General features: G+C 30.0%; 1 protein-coding gene across 16 annotated transcripts in view; it reads left to right on the top strand.

Moving 5' to 3' along the window:
* The window catches only part of LOC126743099 (CUGBP Elav-like family member 4), an 885,098-nt gene that overhangs the window by 852,265 nt on the left and 12,733 nt on the right, over positions 1 to 20,100 (top strand). For 8 of the 16 annotated variants that reach the window (XM_050450047.1, XM_050450055.1, XM_050450056.1 and 5 more), the window contains 5 exons: positions 1,558 to 1,755; positions 6,427 to 6,543; positions 9,640 to 9,720; positions 18,556 to 18,579; positions 19,361 to 19,519. In XM_050450047.1, coding sequence (XP_050306004.1) covers positions 1,558 to 1,755; positions 6,427 to 6,543; positions 9,640 to 9,720; positions 18,556 to 18,579; positions 19,361 to 19,519 — 579 coding nt within the window. The remainder of the gene's footprint in view (positions 1 to 1,557; positions 1,756 to 6,426; positions 6,544 to 9,639; positions 9,721 to 18,555; positions 18,580 to 19,360; positions 19,520 to 20,100) is intronic. The other 8 variants (XM_050450053.1, XM_050450062.1, XM_050450051.1 and 5 more) reach the window with 6 other exon arrangements.

Below are 20,100 nucleotides of genomic sequence, written 5' to 3' on the forward strand. Positions count from 1 at the left end.
CAATATGATTAAACATTTATCGAAATTTATTATTAAAAAACTTTTCTTTTCATTAATTTAGAATTTTAATTATTTTTTTTTTAATTAAGAGTCAACAATAATTAATTTTTTTTTTAATATTAGAGCCTACTTAGAAAGTTATGATGATGTTTAGAGTAACAAGTAAAATCAAATTTATCCCTTAAAAAGAAAAAAAATATTTAAGAAATTAACTTTCTTTCTTTAAGTTTGGACAAAGTTTTGTAGTAAAGTCTGACAAGCTCAAAAAAAGTGCAAAATTTAAATTGAAAGAAATACATTCTTCACAATATAAAATAGAGTTTACGTCACTTGTAAGTCCCTTATATATGACAGTTCTCTGAAATTAAAAAAGCTTTAATTTAAATCAATTAAAAATTGTATATTCTAAACTATACAATTTTTGTATCTTAGTATTACCGTCATTATTGTTGTATGAATAGGTTAAGCAATACTCATTTGGACCAACTTAAAGCTGCAAAAATTTGTTCTAAAAATTATCTGTAACAAAAATTATGTTTTATCTGACAGTGACATTTTTTATCCATAATTTTTTTAAACTAATGATTAGGTTTTAAACTCTTTTTTTTTGTCTGAAAATTTAATAACCTATTATAATTTTATTATTTTTGTAAGGTGAACTATTTTCTTGGAATCAGTAGATAAATAACGTAATAAATAAATAGAAGTGCTCAGGAACTTTACTGAGGAAATTCGGTCTTACTGCCTTTGTTTTTGAATTCAGAGTGCTTTAACGAAAAAGTAAGTTGTTTTAGTTCTTGTCTTTGGGAATATTTTCAAGGAAGTTTATAAATAAAATGCTTTATCTAAATAAATGCTTTAACTTTTTAAAGATACACTAATGTAGTTAGAAAGATATTATTATTATTATTATATTATAATTTTTCATGTAAGGTTTATGCTGGAATTTTATTTAAGACTTTTAAATAAAAAAATACAAGCTACTGATTATTTATTAAATAAAATTATGATTTATTTCTTTTTTTTTACTTTAATTTTTATGCAATTTACTAAATTATGCCACGCAAGTTTTTGGTCAAAAGAGTATTCTATAGGTTACGTATTACCGATATATTAATAAAAATATTTCCTCTATTTTTAATAAATAATAATTAATTTATAGTCATATGTAATTCAATCCTCTATTATATATCTTTTATTTCTATGTTATATAGAAGACCGGAGATATTCCAAATGATTTTTTTAAAAGTGATTGAAACTCAATGAACCAGTTAAACTGGCTCATCTGAGTTAGGTATATTTTTTTTGTTTCATAAACCATTAAAAAATAAATCAAAAATTTATTTTATTAAAATATTTTATACGATTTTGTCGAAATGATTTATATAAAACAAATAGTTTAGTAATTAAACTATTTAGCTATATTTTATCTCAAGACTAGACGCATGATGTATTTAACTTCCGGGTGCTGTAAAACTCCAAAAAACATTATAACTTTATATTAATATGAGTTTTTGGATATGTTCGATACAAAATATATTTTACTTTTTATTCTAGCTCCAGAATATGCAGAAGTACAAGTAGGCCCTCCAGTAGACAGAAACGGACAGCCAGTTAATGGAAGTATCCCAAGTTTACCATCCCCGACCATGCCGACGTTTACTATGGCTGCTCAAACTCCTAACGGACCACAAGTCAACGGACAAGAATCAATTTATACTAATGCGATTGCGCCACAAAATTTTCCTCCACCGCGTAAGTATTCAATAAGAAATTCGGAAATTATTAACAAGGGAAAGTTAAATGTATTATAAACACGTATTCAGCGTAAGAAATATATTGACATCTGTCTAGTGCTTTCGTCCATAGGCCATCATCGGGGCTATGACTTGGTTAAAAGGACAGCTCTACTACAAAAACCGAAGTTTACAAATCCATCGTATTGCCCACTGAGCCTTAATGTTCTGTTGAGTGTATAAGTTTTCAAAAAAAGAGGATCATTTGTGTAACGAAGGTGTTTTGGTTTTTTTGTAGGTTGGTTTAGGTAGAGTCGTTCATTTAATGAAGCATAAGTCATAGTCTAAAGCGCTAGGTAGATGTCAATTAATTTATTACGCTGAATGCACGTTTTTATTCGATTTGACTGTCCAGATTAACTCCAGTATATAGCTGATCAAATCTAATTAATTAATTAATTATTAACAAGGTTTAAGATGTAGCAATGGCTTTAGTTTAAATAAAATTTTGTTTTCTAGTAAGAAAAATAATCATGTTTTCTGAGTTATGATGTAGTTTTTGATAAAGGAAGAGCTTTATGTCGTATTTAGGGTAAAAATATTTATCCTTTTATGTGTTTTGAAATAACCGCGGCACCACAGTCATGCTACTAGCGAAAAAGGTAAGCCATGCAAACAAAACTGGAACAAGGTTAAGAATCAAAGCGATTAACTAATTAAAGACACTATTATGATAATCTATTGTGTTAATTTGGTCTCATGCTTAACAATAGTTTAATATTGATAAGCATTTACAAGATTTGACTTATCCAGAAATTGAAGCCACATCGCTATCGAGCTTTTTTTTAACTTTTAAATGGCTCGAAAGAAATATTGCTATTTAACTCCTGATTCAGATTATTCTCTGAAGAAACCGGTGTAGAGTGCATTAATGTGTAAAAAGATATAAATGTCACAATCTTTTTAATGCCGAAATTATTATTTTATGTAATGCTGATTTGGAAGTGTGATTCTTAGAAAAATATTAAATGCTTTCGTATTTATATAATGCTGTTTATCTCAAATTTGGTTTTTAATAAATGGTCTAAAAATATAACATAAGGCCGGTCGCACACTGGACGCGTTTTCCTACGAAGTTTACTTGCACGCTCACAGCCTTCCAAGTATTATGACAGCGCGTAGACTGGATTCGTCTTAGTTTTACGTAAAAGTGCCAATATCCGAAGATAATCCAAACTTGTTTGAAAAATAATTTTGAAGTACATCCCTGATGTTGTTAGTGTCGTAGTTCTATTCTCTTCTGCAGTCATGAGTCCATTTTTAGTTTGTGACAGTGGTGTTTTCATAGACAAATCGTAAATGTAATCCTTATTAATTATAATGTTCTGAAGTAAACATCTAATATCGCGTCGAAAAAAAACTGGGACAGCAAAATCTCCTAAATCTCTTGGTCTATTAGAATAATGTATTTTGATGTTGTCAAAGTTAATTTAATTTTGTGACAGCCGCATCAACAAAATTGTTCTTTCAAAATGCCTGCATTATCTCCTCAACAAAAAGCGATATTATACACTCGTCTGATGGATGGATTTCCTATAAGAAATATCGCAGAAGAGTTGGGCATTAGTAAAAATAAAAAATACCATTTCCTTAGCTATGGCAAAAATTGCAATATGGAGCTATTGTAAGAAATCCAGGTTCTGGTCGACAAAAATTTCAAATAACATTTAAGATAAAGAGTTAGTTTCTAAGAAACAATCCGTTTGAAACAGCAATAAAGGCGAAAGAAGACACGCATTATCCTGGTTCTGCTAATACAGCTCATAGCAGGATAAGAAATTCGAAAATTAAAAGTTGCTATGCAACAAATAAAATATTTTTGACTGAAGGAAATAAAGAGAGAAGATTAGAATTTGCCCATCAATATGCACACCAAAACAACACCTAAAATAGATGACGCATGGGACCAAATAACCGAAGAATATAACAGAAACTTAATTTTAAGTATGCCACGACGTTTGCAAGCTGTAATTGATGCCAACGGTACGTTTATTAAGTATTAATAATTTTTTATTCCTATTATCAAAAAAGATAATAGTTAGTCTTGGTTCATTTATAAAATGTGTTCCAAATAAAAATGAATATCGAAAAATAAAAATGTTTTGTATCAATATTATTATTTAAATATGTAACTATTAAGACTCCAAAAATTCACAATGCGTAAATATGCATATCATACCCAAGGAATGTGATTTACTATAATAGACTAGGAGACAATTCCCTACCTAAATTTTAATGTCCCAGTTTTTTTTCGGCACGATGGTACATTATATTATGACATCAACACGATCGGGATTTACTTCAATTGTTTTTAATAATAATCTCCATTTGCTGCTCAGAATACCAAAGACACACCCAGCAACTTAATTTGAATTTGTTAAGTGTTTTTTAAATATTTCGTCTTCCGGTCCCACATTTCTTGGGGGGACGCATGAGATATGTCGTTAACAGGTAAGGTTCATCATCAACTAAGAAGTGAGGCAAAGCTATGTCGGTGCTTGGTAATACTTTTTCCTGTCTTCCGTTGAGAGCACCATTTTCCAATTGTCTTGAAAGATTTAGAAGAGACAATGTTGCACCGCTACTCTTTTTGCTATAGGCTCCAACGTCTATAATAATAAATCTGTAGTTTGCACTTATACTAGCTTTGAAGATGCAGCAGTATTATCTGAAATCCTAAATGAATATGCAAGAGTCAAAGTCGAGTTGAATGATGAACCTGTCGCTAGGTACCTCTAATAAAAGACAAATTTTATTTTATTTTTCAGTTGATGAGCTAAAAAATAAATGGCAAGGTCTATGAGATATTTTCGGGACAGAGTTTAAGAAAGTCAGGATCAAAAAATTTTGCCAAGCAAGTACATCAGAACCTGATTCTAAATGGCTATATTTTTACTTTTGCTATTTTTTCGAAGTACAATGTCTAAAAGGGAGCATGCCAGACATTTGTGAGTGTTCTGATGGGGAAGATAGTTCAAATACAACTAGCAGTTATATGCTTTCGCCGTTCCCCGGTATATCTTCAGAATCAAGTAACAAACAAATTCCAACAAAAACTTTTAAATGTTCAATTAGAACAAGACTATTGCAGATTGAATAGAAAAAGTTAAAGTGCTTTCAAGCGACTGCAAATGATCCTTATATGCCCAATTTCTAATAAGCGTTCTACTGTTTTTAAAGTATATTCCTCAACATCCTAAATTAATGGAAGGAACCAAACTATAACAAGTTCTTAGAGAGTAACAAAATGCTGTACTTCCTGCGGTGGTGCTTCGTCAATCTAGTGACTCGATCCAGTTAATTAATATTGATCTCAGTATGTCACAAAATAGTTCAGCACAAGGACAATCGCAAGAATATGTTTGTCCATTTCTCCGATTCTCAACAGGTGCTCTATCTCAGTATATCATGCAATTTAATCCAAATACCAGTAATTAATATATGTAACTTATGTTTTGAATAAAAATGTTCAAATAAAAAACTATATTTTACTTACCTTACTTTTCCTTACTACTTTACCTCAAAGTTAAAATTCATGGTTCTTTAGGCGATATTCTATTGCGAAAGTTACTGTATTTAGTCACGTTAGTTTTGACAATGTTCGGCGTATATTTAAAAGTTATTTTGTACATACGTGTATAACCATGAAACAGTAATTGATCAATATGATGAAATTCACCAAATTCATCACTTTTCAAATATTTTTCACGCAGTCACTCGGTTCTTCAAAAAAGTGTGCGCTCTTAATTTATACGAATAGCATCATAGGCTTTCATATGATACAAATTCGTATTAAATGTGCGACTGGCCTATTGCATAGGAAAAAAAATCTATTTTAAGGTAATTAAATTGTTCTAAATAATATTTATTAAAGATTAAAATAATAATCCTTAAATATATCATTTACATTTGAATAATGTATTAAGGGAGACATTTAAGGTAAAAAATATAAAATATAATAATATTATAAAACTTCTGACACAACTAACATAAGCAGACAAAAAGACCGAAAAATGTATATAACATTGAGCGGTTTTGAATTCAGGACGTTTTACATGCAAATCGGATACTATTTTTGACCTTTTATAATTTTGTTAAGTTTTGTATTTATTTTTTATTTTAATGTGTTTTTTAGTGTATTATTTTTATTTGCTTTGTCTATAAGTTTACATTTTTTTTATTATAAAGCATCCTTATTATAATAAACATACACACGCGTGCCTGAATGACGTTTGATATGATCGTTACCGTGTCTAATTTTTTGTCCACAATAAAATTACAGTGAATTTTCATTCAATTTTGAGAAATAATGAAAATTATAAAAATAATGCAATAAATATAAATTAAATGCCAAATAAATGACAGATTTACTTTTTACGTACTAGTGTACAAAAGAAATATTTTTTATGCACGGCATAAAAAAGGTAAACTTTGTAAACCCTGAAGAGTGTGTAGATTAGTACTTTACGCACGGTAGTACAAAGGTTTTCTTATTTTGATTTAAAAAATTCACCTATAAATGTTATTATTAAGAAAACACTTAATATATTAAACAATTTTTAACACCTATTTAAGACTTTATATCAATAAATCCTTACTTTTATCTAAATAATTGCTTATCATTTCATAGACCCTCTTCACCTTTCCATACCGGCTCAAGGACTTCCGAATGGCGAAGCCGCTCTGCAACAGTCTGCAGGATTTGCACAAGCGATGCAACCACCTGGTTTCGGAATCGGCGGAGTTGGTGAGTATTTAAATATAATTCAAATATAAAGTGTGTCGTAATGGTAAGTTTAATGTAATATTGTAAGATAAAAAACTTCAATATCTGTCAAGTATATTGTCTGTGTGTATATTTTAATATTGTGTAACTGTATGGGTGTTTGTAGTTTTCAGTAACTTACCCTATTCTTACTATTCTATCCTTAAGTATAAATTCATCATTTTTGAATAGTTATTATATTTCTAGTCTCTTATTTTAATAAAATAATATGGAAAGTGTGAAAGCTATTTTTTATTGAAGCAAATGAAGAGCAGGTTATTTCAATAACTATGTACCCTGTCTTATAAGTCTAGAATTTCTTTCCTTAATAAGAAATAAGTAAATATATAATTCATTATTAAAATAGACTATCTGACCGACTTGATAATATTCCAAATATTAATAAATGGAACTTGTTACATTCTAAAGGATATTGAAATTGATAAGTTTAATTTTCTTTAATAATGTCGTATTTTTATAAATCTGTATTTTTTGGTTCCTGGATTTTATCAAAAACCCTTAGACAAGAATCCATTAGCATTTTGGGCTAATGCTATGCCTTTCAAATAAGTATTTAAATATTTTCTGTCAACCAAATGGTTTTTTTTTTCGTTTTCTAGAAACGTATTTAAAAGAACAAAGTTGATGATCATCGCTTAAATACGAAACGGCGACTTGAAAATTTGCGCCATTTTCTAAAACAAAGAAAGCAGCAATAAGAATATGACATTTGTTTTGCTATATCTATTTAACCCATATTTTACCAGGGCATGAAAAAACAACAATTTTTCGAATAGCAATATTTATTATGTATTAAAATAGGTTAGAAAAGAAGATTATGACACAAAAAAAAAAGTTACATTCAAAAACTTTCAAAAAAGGGCATGTTGCGTTTTCGCATCATTGGCTAAATATATGAACAAAAAAAACGTAATTTTACTTTTTATGGTAACGCTTAAAACAATCGGTATGGAAGGGCACGTTGCATTTTTTACATAAAAATACCGTTTGACTTCTACATATTTTGCATCTACGTCTGGAGTGGAGTGATTTAGTGATAATATGACCGATATTATCATATCTTTGCTCAAGAACTGCCCTAGGGGTAGTAATAGATGTACGAATGGAAGATTCAGTTTTTATCAGGCGAAGAGCAATGTACGATTTAAAGTCTAGTTGACTAATATTTTTGTCACAGACAATGTTATAAACCTTCCAACAATTGACTAAAGTGTTATCTATAATGTTAGCGAACAAAGGCCACCACCACTTTTTTTCAGATATCCCTATTCTATAATTGGCTATCCCGTTATCGTAGAGATCTATTCCCCCCATGAATTTGTTGTACATATTGATAACATTAGGTTGCTGAATAGGATTGTCTTTTTTTGCTTTACGGTCATACCTTTTAGCTCTGTATAATGGTTCGTCATTGCAATGGTTACTTAATACTGTGACCACTGAATTATCGTTCCATCTAACTAATGAGACCCCACTAACAGTGTCATGTGCCGAAATATAGTAGCTGCGTTTTTGTTTAGAAACACTTTGGGTCCCTTCTATAAACTTTAGTAATTCATATTTATCCAACTCAAAATCATGTCGATTATTGTCTTTTGCATATTTTTCCGAAAATGTTACAATAAGGTTTAATACTTGGCCATCAAAGAACAAAAAAATGTCTAAGGGTGACTTTCTGTGGATTAAATCTACCAATTTCTCAAGCGCAGGGCCTTCATTCGAAATAGGCTGGGACATCATAGGAATTGAACCCTTTTTCCATTTTGGTTCCCTACTTTGAAATTGGCTGGTATTAGACCTTTCGATTTTCCGTTTCTTTTCTGCCAAACTCTCATCATCAGACGAATCCCAGTCAAATTCGTTGTCCTGTCTTATCTGTAATTCAAATGTGCCCGCTATGTCTACATCATTTTGGCTGTTTTTTCGTTTACAGCAATTACATCGTCATCTATATTTTCTTCGTCAGTCAAGCTATCTGGTTCTGGAGGAATCTAAACTGCATCAACTTCAACTAAAATAATTTCCGTCTACATAACAGGCCCAACAAAAATACTTAGCAGATCTTACCAAGATCTCCGAAATGTTCTGCTTCCAAGTCATCTACTACTTCATATCTTCACTCTCCAGCTCTTTTTGCGTAAGAAATTTAGGAATTTTTTTCGAAAATACACATACACTTAGCACCGATTAAAATTCAATATTACTAAAAACTTTCTTACACACAAACACACACACACACAAGCCTAAACCGCAATATCTCTAGCTGATACCATTGGCAACTCAAGCGCTATTTCGACCAAAAAACAGATAACGTATTTTCCCAGTGATGCGTTTTCGCAACATTTGAAATTTGGAGTCAAGTATTTTGGAATTTGTAACATTTTTTTGTTGTCAGTAAAAAAAGGTAAATACACACATGTGTTAGCAATACGATTAAGCTAAACAAATCTCGCCTGCATTATGCTTACCAATAATAAACAATAATATTCGAAAGTATGTTTAGACAATAAAATTTTGCTTAAGTTGGAATAAAAATTTAAAAATCAAAACACTGGTTTATTTATTGAGTGTTTTGAAAATCTTTTTAATTCAACCTTAGTAAATACTATAGTAACGTTAGAAATTTAATTTTTTATTTTGTTTATATTATAAAAAAAATTAATATGACTGTTGCGTTTTCGCATCATTGGTAAAAAATGGGTTAAATAAAAAAAATAAAAGATGAAATAACAAAAATTTGTTTTTTTCAAAAATCTTTGCAAATTTTTAAGTTTTAATAAACACCTTATTGCTCAATTTTGCCTCCATTTAACTGTCATATCTTTTCTAGTTCCGAGATCCTAATAATGAGGCTCGAATTTGAGATGTACAGTATACATTAAAATAAGCGATATTTTTCATATGTTAATCTTTGCCTTTTTATATTTCCCAAAACTTATATTATATGGTATGATAGATGTTATGTGCGACTTTACTCATATATACATACATATATAATATAAAGCATGGTTATTGCATCTTCGATGGTTTCGGTGTGACTTTCTGTTATTTGTTTAGCAGCTTATCCTGCAATTTATGGCCAATTCCCACAAGCAATCCCTCAACCGGTGTCGGCGATGGCCCCCGCACAAAGAGAAGGTAAGCCCTTATGTCTGCTAAATTACTTGCGCTCTGTTCATTTTTTAATTTCGGCTAGGCTTAGGTTCCCGAGGGAGGTGATTCAGCAGGAAGTTTGTAATTTAAATAGCAGTTTATAACATGAAAATAAGAGGTTACTTTAAAAGAATTTTATTTTAAATTAACTTAATACATTTTTTCTGTATAATCTCAAAAGTATTATAATTTGTGCCTGCGTGTAATGATATAATTTATTCTTTCTTTTAAATCAAAATCAGTTTTTTCTTAAATGGAACAAGAACTTAATTTTTACTATATTAAACTTTTTATAGAATATGTTTATGGCAAAATTAAGATCTTACGTATTTATAAAATTAAAAATATACTGTGAACTGACTTAAAAAGATAACTATTATGAAGTATAAAATCGGATATTCTGGTCAGTAAAGGGTTATCCCTACTGATTTTGTTTGTAAAGGCAAAAGAAAAATCTTTTGATTTTGAAAAAAATATCCCGGTACTTTTTGGTTTTTTGCTAGAAGTAAACTCAAAAATGCTGGTATGCCAAGAAAGTGTGTTGTGTGTCCTATGATAGTTTGGAGCTGATTGGTACTTTTACACGGTATTTTCATTATGTGTTATCCATATTTAAAATATACTTAATACTCAACTGATTATTGTAATGCTGATTCTCTCCAGTATCAAATGTTTCAGAGCTAAAAAACTAGTGACAATATACTTGGTCAATATAATTTATTGACAAGATAAGAATAGAATTATTTAATAGAAGATAGAATTATTTAACCCTTAAAAGCATGATTTTTTTCTTTTAAGTTAATTTATGTGTAATAATGTTCTTAAGGATCAAAGAGGCCAGGAAAATTAATAAAAAAAATTTAAGGAAAAAATTATTATTTTTATTTTGAAAAAACTGATTGTTGCCAAATGGCTACATTATGACTTAATGATAAAAAGTGCTAAATTTATTTATTATGAAATTTTTTGAAACAATTGTTGTTTTTATTTAGGCATAAAGCAACACCACATTTTTCACATTTTGTGCGGGTAAAGCTTTTACAGTTAGGGTACTTGCATCTAATTTTTAGATTTTCAATGACGGGCCAATGAGCAACTTGATCTGTGCGTACTTCTTTTGGAGGCACATGTTGTGTTGGTCCTCGACTGCGCTTCGCCGCTATTTCGTTTTCGACACTATTGCTTGGCCTTCCACGCTTATTAGGTGCACCCTTGCCTACATTGCATTAACATTTTGCAATCTCGGCCCTAAAGTCTGCCTGATTTAGAGTTTTTTTTCCTTTTTCTTGGTATACCCTTTTGTGCAAAAGCCAAGCATTTACAATCCAAGATTCTTGGTCAAATCCAAGAAATGATAGATTATGTACCATTTTCGACTTTTTCTTTGTATTTTATATCATCCCATTATGCTGTCTAATAAATCTACCCTGCCCATGTGCCTGTTATATTCTCGAATTATATATGGGCAGTCTCCTTCAAATATTTTCTTCTCTTTTCTGTCATATCTGTTGATTTTTGTTAAGGGCTCTTTCCCTGCAAAAGAAGAGATTAGAGCCACATACTTATTGTCTTTCCATATTACGTTGAAAAGTTTGCAGTCCGTTACCCTATTGCGCCTAACTGTACCCAATGAATAAATACCTTCCTTGGCAAGATATACCATAAGCGGAATGCTAGTGTGGTAGTTGTCATGATATAAGCGAAAGTTTTGTTGTCATGGTATAATTCTTGATAATCTGACCACAATATTACCAGTAGAATCCAGATCAGGTTCGTTATTCTGCCTTTGTAAGTTATCCTGATCTGTGTAGATTTCAAATCTAAATGCATAGCCTGAGATCCCCGCCAATACGAAAAATTTGAAGCCCCATATTCATCGGCATATATTGCTTGATATAATGCCTTACTTTGGTAGAGCACATTTGCTCATCAATAAGATGCTGCTCTAGTGATACAGAGGATAATTTTTCATTCAAATAATCACATAAAATGTCTTATTTTGTGAAGTCGGTCATGACCAAGTTGATCTCTAGGTACAAAGCTTTGATTGTCATTGAAATGAATGTATTGGCGAATCTGTTTATTGACATTTATCACTTGTGGAAATTCTAAATCTTTACTCCAGAATGACCGCGAATTAGGCATATGGTCTAAGGACATATATACTTGTATTCCTGCATACTGCCGGATGTCAACATCTATAAATGTCGGAGGCCTTTCGGGTTTTGCTTGAAAACTATAAAGATTCGTTTGTTGTACAATCTTGTTTATTAGATCTTCAGAAAAAAATAGCTAAAAAATTGATACGGGGTGTCCAGCTGCATGATGTTTTCATCAAATTTTGTATTTCCGTGAAACCGTAACTGATCTTCATTTAGCTCCAAACACTTCCGCTTCCAGGTGATGTTCTTTTTATGTTTTACACCTTTTACTGGTTTTTTTATTAGCGGGTGGGTCTTGCAGCTTGGAGCAAGATGGCAAGCTGAAATCAATATCGTTTGAATCATTTTCTATAGTTATCTCTTCTTCGCTGTCGCTTATAGACTCTTCAATAAAATCTTCCTGAGGGTTGTAGGTTCTATCCTCCAAGCTTTCCGAGTCACTCTCAACTTCATCGTCACTTTCCAGACCTGTAAAGTTTTCCCAATAATCATGCAAGGCTTGCTCTGATAGAATCTTTTTGGAACGTCGTTGATCACTCATCTTGTAACAAAAAAAAAAATTATATCAATATCTATATATACCCAAAATGCATACTGTTGCCGAAACGCAACAAAGCGTGATGTCAGATTTAGCTCCCGAATGCATAATGTAGACAAAAAGCAACATAAGAAAATCGCCTATTTACAAGAAATATAAAAACTATTTTGAAACTACGCACTTATTGAAATAAAATACATACCTTACTCTTTATAAAACACAATTTTTGAACAGTGTAGCTCTTATTTTTCTCAAGTAAACGACACACTAAATTCTATTTGCTAAGTGTCCTGCTGAATACAGCTGTCAAACAGCTGATTATATTCCGCTACAAGTTAGAGCCTGTACACCTAGATCCCCGATTGTTTCATGCGATGGTACGTAAACTACATGATGCAGCGCACTGAATTTCCTTCCTAAACTCGTTCGTTATTGGGAAAAATATGTATGTTTCCAAGTCAACGGGATGCATTTAAGGGTTAAATCTGTTCGTAATATTAAGGACATAGTGGCTATTTTAAATGATTAGGATTTAGTGCTGAGTTATCTCGAAAAGAAAGAAATGTCTCTAATTGCCATTAGCGCTGTGTTGTTTCGTAGGTCATCATCAGACCGTATCGATCTTAAGACACACCTGTAAGAAAAATTATATTTTATTACTTATTCTTAAGTAACTTAAATTAATTTACCTGGTATGTTGAAAAAAATCCAATTTTACCACTTACTCATAATTTAATAACTACTCTATATGAGTTTCGTTAACAGGAGAAAAACTTTTTAAATCTTTTCTCGCTTGTTGTAATGTTTTAAATTTAACTAGAAATAATAGACATAATTTAGATGTGTGTACTTGCACTTAATCTTACAATCGCACTTAGTAATGATGTAAAAAAAATATTCGTCTCTCTTTGATCCTTACACAATTCTTAACTGAATTGGGGTTTCTGCCTTAAGGGCAGAGGAAAAAAATTACCTGTTCATACCCTCTTTTGCTTAAATCTATTTACGTCTAGAGTTTTGGCAAATACTTCTTGTGTTTTTGTATGTGATTTAAAATAACATTCTCCTGTAAGTGAAGCTGAGAATATATTAAGTAATTTTTAATTTGAAAGTTTTGTCGAGATTAGGAACTTTAATATTCAAGTTGAACAAAAATTGCCCGAACCGATAATTTTAACAAAGGCGAAGTCTTTTCCATTTAGGTCGACTCATAAAAAACGATTCATCTTGAAATAAGTCATCTGCTGGCAATAGTAAACTGAAGCAGATATTTTACCAAAAGATATCTATATAGCAATTAACAATTCCAACAAAAGAGGACTAGCGAAAGGGCAAACGCTTCATATTTTAAAAAGATATTTGAAAAGAGGAGATTGCAATCTGACTATTGAAAATATGCCTAAATACTAACAGATCTAGTTCACACTCACGTTTCTTTGCTATCGTTTAAGCCCTTACCTAAAAGAAAGAAAATATAACAAGATAAAATTGAATGGCTATTTTTATATCCTGGTACTAAATTTTGAGCTAATAGAGCTCTAATTTTTTAAGCAATAGAAGTAAAATATCAAGTAGAAAATATTCATCTGGAAAAGCGCGTTTCGGGGCTTTAGAAATCCTCTTATAAAAGTTAACATACAGTGACCGCCTAAAGTTCCACATAAATTCGATAAAAATTAGAGACATGATTTTTTGAGAAAACGCTCAGACCGGTCGTTTTTATTTTACGTTGCGCATTATTTTACATACATTTTTATATACAGGGTGGAACAACAAAAAAGATATGACGTCATCGGTCATTTTTTTAAATGGAATGCTATATTTTTTATTGCATTTGTGAATATGTAGGCGAAATTTCAAGCAAGTTTCGTATAACAAACCTTATCTCAACTGTTTCAGAAATATTTAGATTTAACCAATAAGAAAGTAAGTAAGTACGTCTATTTATAAATTAAGATAAAATGGAGGGTAAAATATTATAAACTGTGAAAACTCTTATTATCAAGTGTTCAAACGGATCCCCATTTACTTCTTGGCAGAAAGCAATACAATTTCAGGTGATATACGTCTAATTTCATATCTAATTCTATTTTTCAAATCTTCTACGTTGTTTGGCTTTTCAATATACTTTATTTTTTAGTTAGTATTATAACTTTACTTTTCAGGTACCTCCATAGAAAATAGTCGCAGGGATTTAGGTCTGTTGACCTGACCGGCTACTCTATTAACCCTCTTCGTCCTATTCATCTTCCCAGCCAAAGCAGGGATAAGATCTTCTTGAAGAAAATTCAAATAGCGTTGTCCTGTTAAGTTTTCTTCGAAAAAGTATGGCCGTATTACTTTATTTTCCACGATACCAGCCCAAACATTAATAGATTTGCGGTACTGCATATGAGCCTCAGTTGGGATTTGACACTGACCAGTACCGACAATTTTGCCGATGTAGGACACCGTTTAAACAAAAAGTTGCTTCATCCGAAAACAAAACTCGTAACACAAACTGACGGTTATTATTGCAAATTTATCATTTGCTCACAAAATTGGTTTCTTCGATCAGGATCGTCCTCATTTAATTCGTGTATTAGTCTAATTTTATAAGGGTGGTATTCATTTGCTTTTAAGATGCGTCTTACTGACGTTCCGGCTCTATTATTATCAACTGAAATTTGTGAAGTTGAATTGTTTGGATTTTTTTCGACGGAGAGCAGAACGTTTAATGTTGTTTTTTCAGAAATTGTTGGACGACCTGATCTTGGCAAATCCCTAACATGACATGAAGTTATGAATTTGTGCTCTATTCTACCAACTGTTTGGGTATTTGGCATTTAACAGTTTACTTACTTTTTGCGTGCGCACTCGATCCCCGTACCCTAGCATCATCAAAATTTCAATTCGTTGGATTTCCGTTAAATTAGTCATAATTTATTCTGATAAAAACTATTTATTTTCGAACTGACAGTGACATTCGAAAATGGAGATTCTTTATAAGTACAACCATGGAAATAGAAACAATTGGCAGTGTTTATAACATTATTTTTATCCTCGATTTTACCTTAATTTGTAAATAGATGTACTTATTTGTTTTCTTGTTATTTAAACGTAAATATTTCGGAAACAGTTGAGTTTTGAGATAAGATGTGTTTTACGAAACTTGCTTAGAATTTTGCCTATATTTAAAATGTAGCATTCCATTTAAAAAATGACCGATGACGTCATATCTTTTTTTTTGTTCCACCCTGTATACAAAAATTTATGTGAAATAATGCGCAACTTAAAATAAAAATCGACGGGTCTGAGCGTTTTCTCAAAAAATCATGTCTCTAATTTTTCAGTTTATATTTCAAATATGCAAGAGTCCCTTGCCAACCGAGTGACTTATAGGATTGGCCACATAGATATATCTGCAATGATGACAAAAAATTTCCTTTCAGATAATTAATATTTATAATTTTACGCTTTTTTTAGTACTTTATTTAAATACGTATTTTTTTATTTTTTATAAACTCCATTTTTAAAATTTGATGAAAAATTCAACATGCGGAAAATACATTGTTTTACATAGAAAAAGTAAAACACGATACGATGAAAACTTCTGCAGGATCACCTTTTCTCCTAATTTCCCAGAAGTCTGTTTTAATATTCCCTGCAGCACTTACGTAACCTAAATGAAGATAACTTTATGCTTTTAAGGCATAATTTATTCATTACGGTTGAGCTCACTTTGTTTACCCTCATTTAAATATATTTGCTAATAATTTTATTCCACACGTACTGATTTTGCGAATAGATAACTTAATACGAATATGCTTCCACCTAAAAAAAATTAAAGTTTTTATCTTGTTGGGCGAAAAAGGTATTTTTCGAGTGCTCCTTTCCATATGGTAATTTTGAGAGTATTTTTGGAAATATTAGAGCATATGGTTTACTTTTTTATAGTAGCTGTTTCAATAATAAAATAAAAAAGTATACTTAGTGCTGTGAAGTGAGTTGCACGAAATTATTTTTTTTTATTTTCAAGATAAACAAGTCGAACATATTTATTTTTCTTTAATTATTCTACATATGTATTAGTCATTATGTGAGGTACTGGGATATAACCAATCAAACTATTTATAAAATTCAGTTCTAACGTGTATGCTTTATTCCTAATCCCTGCTTATCATAGTTATGCAAACTGTTATAATATAGATATATATTATTGCACGATAAATTTTACAGCATCTTTTATGTTGGATTCAACGAATCTAGTAATATTATATAAAATACAAGTTACATGCCTGTAATATTTTAATTATTGTAAACCCATAGATTTTTTTATTTATTATCTTTTTATTAAATCCATTTAAGTTATAGATAACTGAAATGTATATGATAATAATTTTCACTTTTTACTGTTTTTAAGTGTTTTTTTTTTTTCATTTTTTTATATTACAATAAAACCATTGCGTAATTAAATACGTTGTAACTTCAATTCCGTAGGCGCTGTATTAATAGTTTATTCACCTTTAACTTCTACCGTCCTTGTTTTATTAAGGAAATCTAAAACAGTAGATTATAGGGTGTCTAACCGATAACCCCATAGAGGTTAATTTTTCTAATAAACTGAGTTCTTCAATAGAATTAAAGTAAAAGCTTTATGTTTGTTGAACTTAGTTTTTTTAATTACCGGCAGCTTGTGAATTGTTTTATAAGAAGGTTAAAAATGTCAAGAATTAGAAGTCTTCAAATGTCTTTTTGGCATGTAAAGTATTTTTTTATATCTTTTATGAATTTAGTTTACATTGGTTTATATTACAGACTTTTAATCAAAATTTTTAATTTTAGTTTTGATAACCTTTTAAAATCCTGCTGGGCGCAAAAAGTTATTTTTGTTCAAGACATTTTTATTTCTTTGTAGGTATTCAGTATCTTTTAGGAATTAAAAATGCCTAGTTATGATTTTCAGGCTCTTGGGAGTAATTTTGTATGTCTATTAGGCATTTTACTTCATTTGTACGACTTAATCAAAATTAAGACATAAAACTCATTTTATTGCAGGATTTTAATGTTTCTTTTTAAACATCCTAAGTAATTTTGCATTTTTCATGATCCTATATTTTCCTTGATTTTGCTAAAAAACGCTATCTTTTAGGTATTTGCTTTTTCGTTTCATTGAAGGCTTTTGGTGTAATTTTTTATCTTTTCAAGGAGTTTGAAAAAGGTTTTCACGTTTTACAGAAAGTGATTTATTATCTCCTCCAAGCATTTGATATAAGCTCGGTACTTTCATCAAATTTTCTGTTGTTTATTTATGTTTTCCAAAAGGATATTTTTTGTATTAGGACTTAACAATTAATGTTAATTTTATGCCAGTGCCTTGAATTTCCTTCAACAAGTTAAAAGTTAATTTTGTTCTATACTTTTAAACATATTTTTCAAGTGTTTATACTTTTGATATCATTTTCTTGTTTTTACGCATTTTATGTGGCCAGGGATTTAAAATGGTTTTTGTACGTTTTTAGACAGAATAATATTTTATTTTTTTTAACCATTTAAAGTTATTTCAAGTGTTGGTCGTATCGGTTCTATTTCAATAATACATTTACAGTTCTAAAGAAATATTTTTTTAAGTGGTACATAAAGTCGATGATCCTATTGAAGAGCCACCAATTGAATTACTTTTTCTATACCACTAATTAATTATTATATTTATCTTTTTGTCTGTAAAATTCTATAATTTTTTTTGTGTAAGTCATACCAAACAAGATAAAAACTTAATTTATCAATTTTAAAAATATTTATTATCAAATATTGGACTTGACGAAGTTGCAGCGCATAAGGTAACTTGTATTTTGATTCCTAACACTGCATTTTTACTTAATATTGTGATTAACCCTACTGAACCAAAAACTATCTGATTCCCTTATGTGTCGTTAACCCAACTGATCCATTGGAAGAAAGAAATGTACATTTTGTAAAAAAATACATTGTTAGGTGTTAGCGTACTACATATATATATATACAATACTTAGGCAGGACTGATGCTGTTTATAATGCCTCAAAATGAAATTTTACTTAAAGATATTTTAGAATGTAGTATTTGAAACACTGTTGTTAGTATATTTATTTTGTCTTTTTCAGCTTACCGTATAATTGATCATCTAGGCAAGTATCCTTACTGACATTCCTTTCTTCCATTTATTTGTTTGCACGTATATTATATATTTATAATTATTTTATATTTAAATATTGTTTGATAAATATATTTTTTATGCTAAGAGGACATTCGGTAACACAAGGTCGATTAAAATAATTAATGTAATTTTTATATTTAAAAGTATATAATAGAATATTGATACCTAATTAATCGACCTTGAGTTGCCTTTGAATACATAAATTGTTTAATGTTAGGACTTTTATTTTGGTAGTTTAGATATTGTTATTTGGTCTTTTCAAACGTTTAAAACGTGAAAAAATAAGTTTTAACAAAAAAGGCCAAATATAGAAATTTGGAAAACGTTTGAAGAATCTAAATAATGAGTAAATATTTTGGAATAGTACTTACATCCCTTGAAAACCACAAAAATTCGAATTAAATTTTAATATTATCATTATGCTCTTTTTTACACTAAAATGCTGCTTTTCAACATCTCGTTTTGCTAATTATCAAGCAATTAACGATGTTCTATTATGATTTGATTTTACTGCATTAGAAAGCGCTTTTTCAAAAATCAGAAATGCACATTTATAGAAAATATTTGTATAAATGAACAGGCAAACATTCACAATGTAGCTTTAGCTTACAAAAAGTAGATAATGCAATCAATATATAAGAATAGTGATAAGCAAAACACCGACATCAAATTATGCAGCAGCTTCGTAGAGCAAATAATGAAATATTAAAACCTGTGTGTCAATTTAAAATGCTTTCTTTTAATTTCCATAGGTTGTTCTATATCTGGTCCAGAGGGTTGCAACCTGTTCATCTACCATTTACCTCAAGAATTTGGTGACGCCGAGCTAATGCAGATGTTTTTGCCTTTCGGTAACGTCATCAGCTCCAAAGTATTTATTGATCGGGCTACTAACCAAAGTAAATGTTTTGGTAAGTGTGTTTTAAAAATATATTTATAATAAATAATTATCATAAGTCCAAAAAAAATTTACTATATGTAGCATGTTTTTTTAAACGTTTTGGATACGCGATTCAATTTTCCCTAAATAAAATCGTAGGAGTTCTAGACAAAACCAATTTTTTTTAAGCAGACTATGCTTACATCATAATACTTTTAACATGAAGATTAAGTATCTTTGTCGTTCTCCCCACAATAAAATGCAAAATATTTTTGAACCTATTTATTATGCTTATAGCCTATTGTAATAGCCATCATCAGATACTAAAAGAAAAACAAAGAAATCATAAACGTCCAATCTTAGTAAGTACTTAAAACCTATCAGAATTATATAAAAGTTAACATTGATTTTACGGTACTGACAGAAATAATAAAATATTATGAACAATATATCTAGAGGCATCTATGTCTAATAAGTACATGCAAAAAGTTAAAACTGCGATACAGGTCAGACTTAAATATCTATAATTTATTTAAATAGGACAAAGAACGATAATGAACTCTTGCGTATGTTATTTAATAAAAGGAAAACTATTTTTTGGTTAACAGAGAG

Source organism: Anthonomus grandis, chromosome 12, assembly GCF_022605725.1.
Source record: "Anthonomus grandis grandis chromosome 12, icAntGran1.3, whole genome shotgun sequence".
In the NCBI taxonomy this organism is placed as follows: domain Eukaryota; kingdom Metazoa; phylum Arthropoda; class Insecta; order Coleoptera; family Curculionidae; genus Anthonomus; species Anthonomus grandis.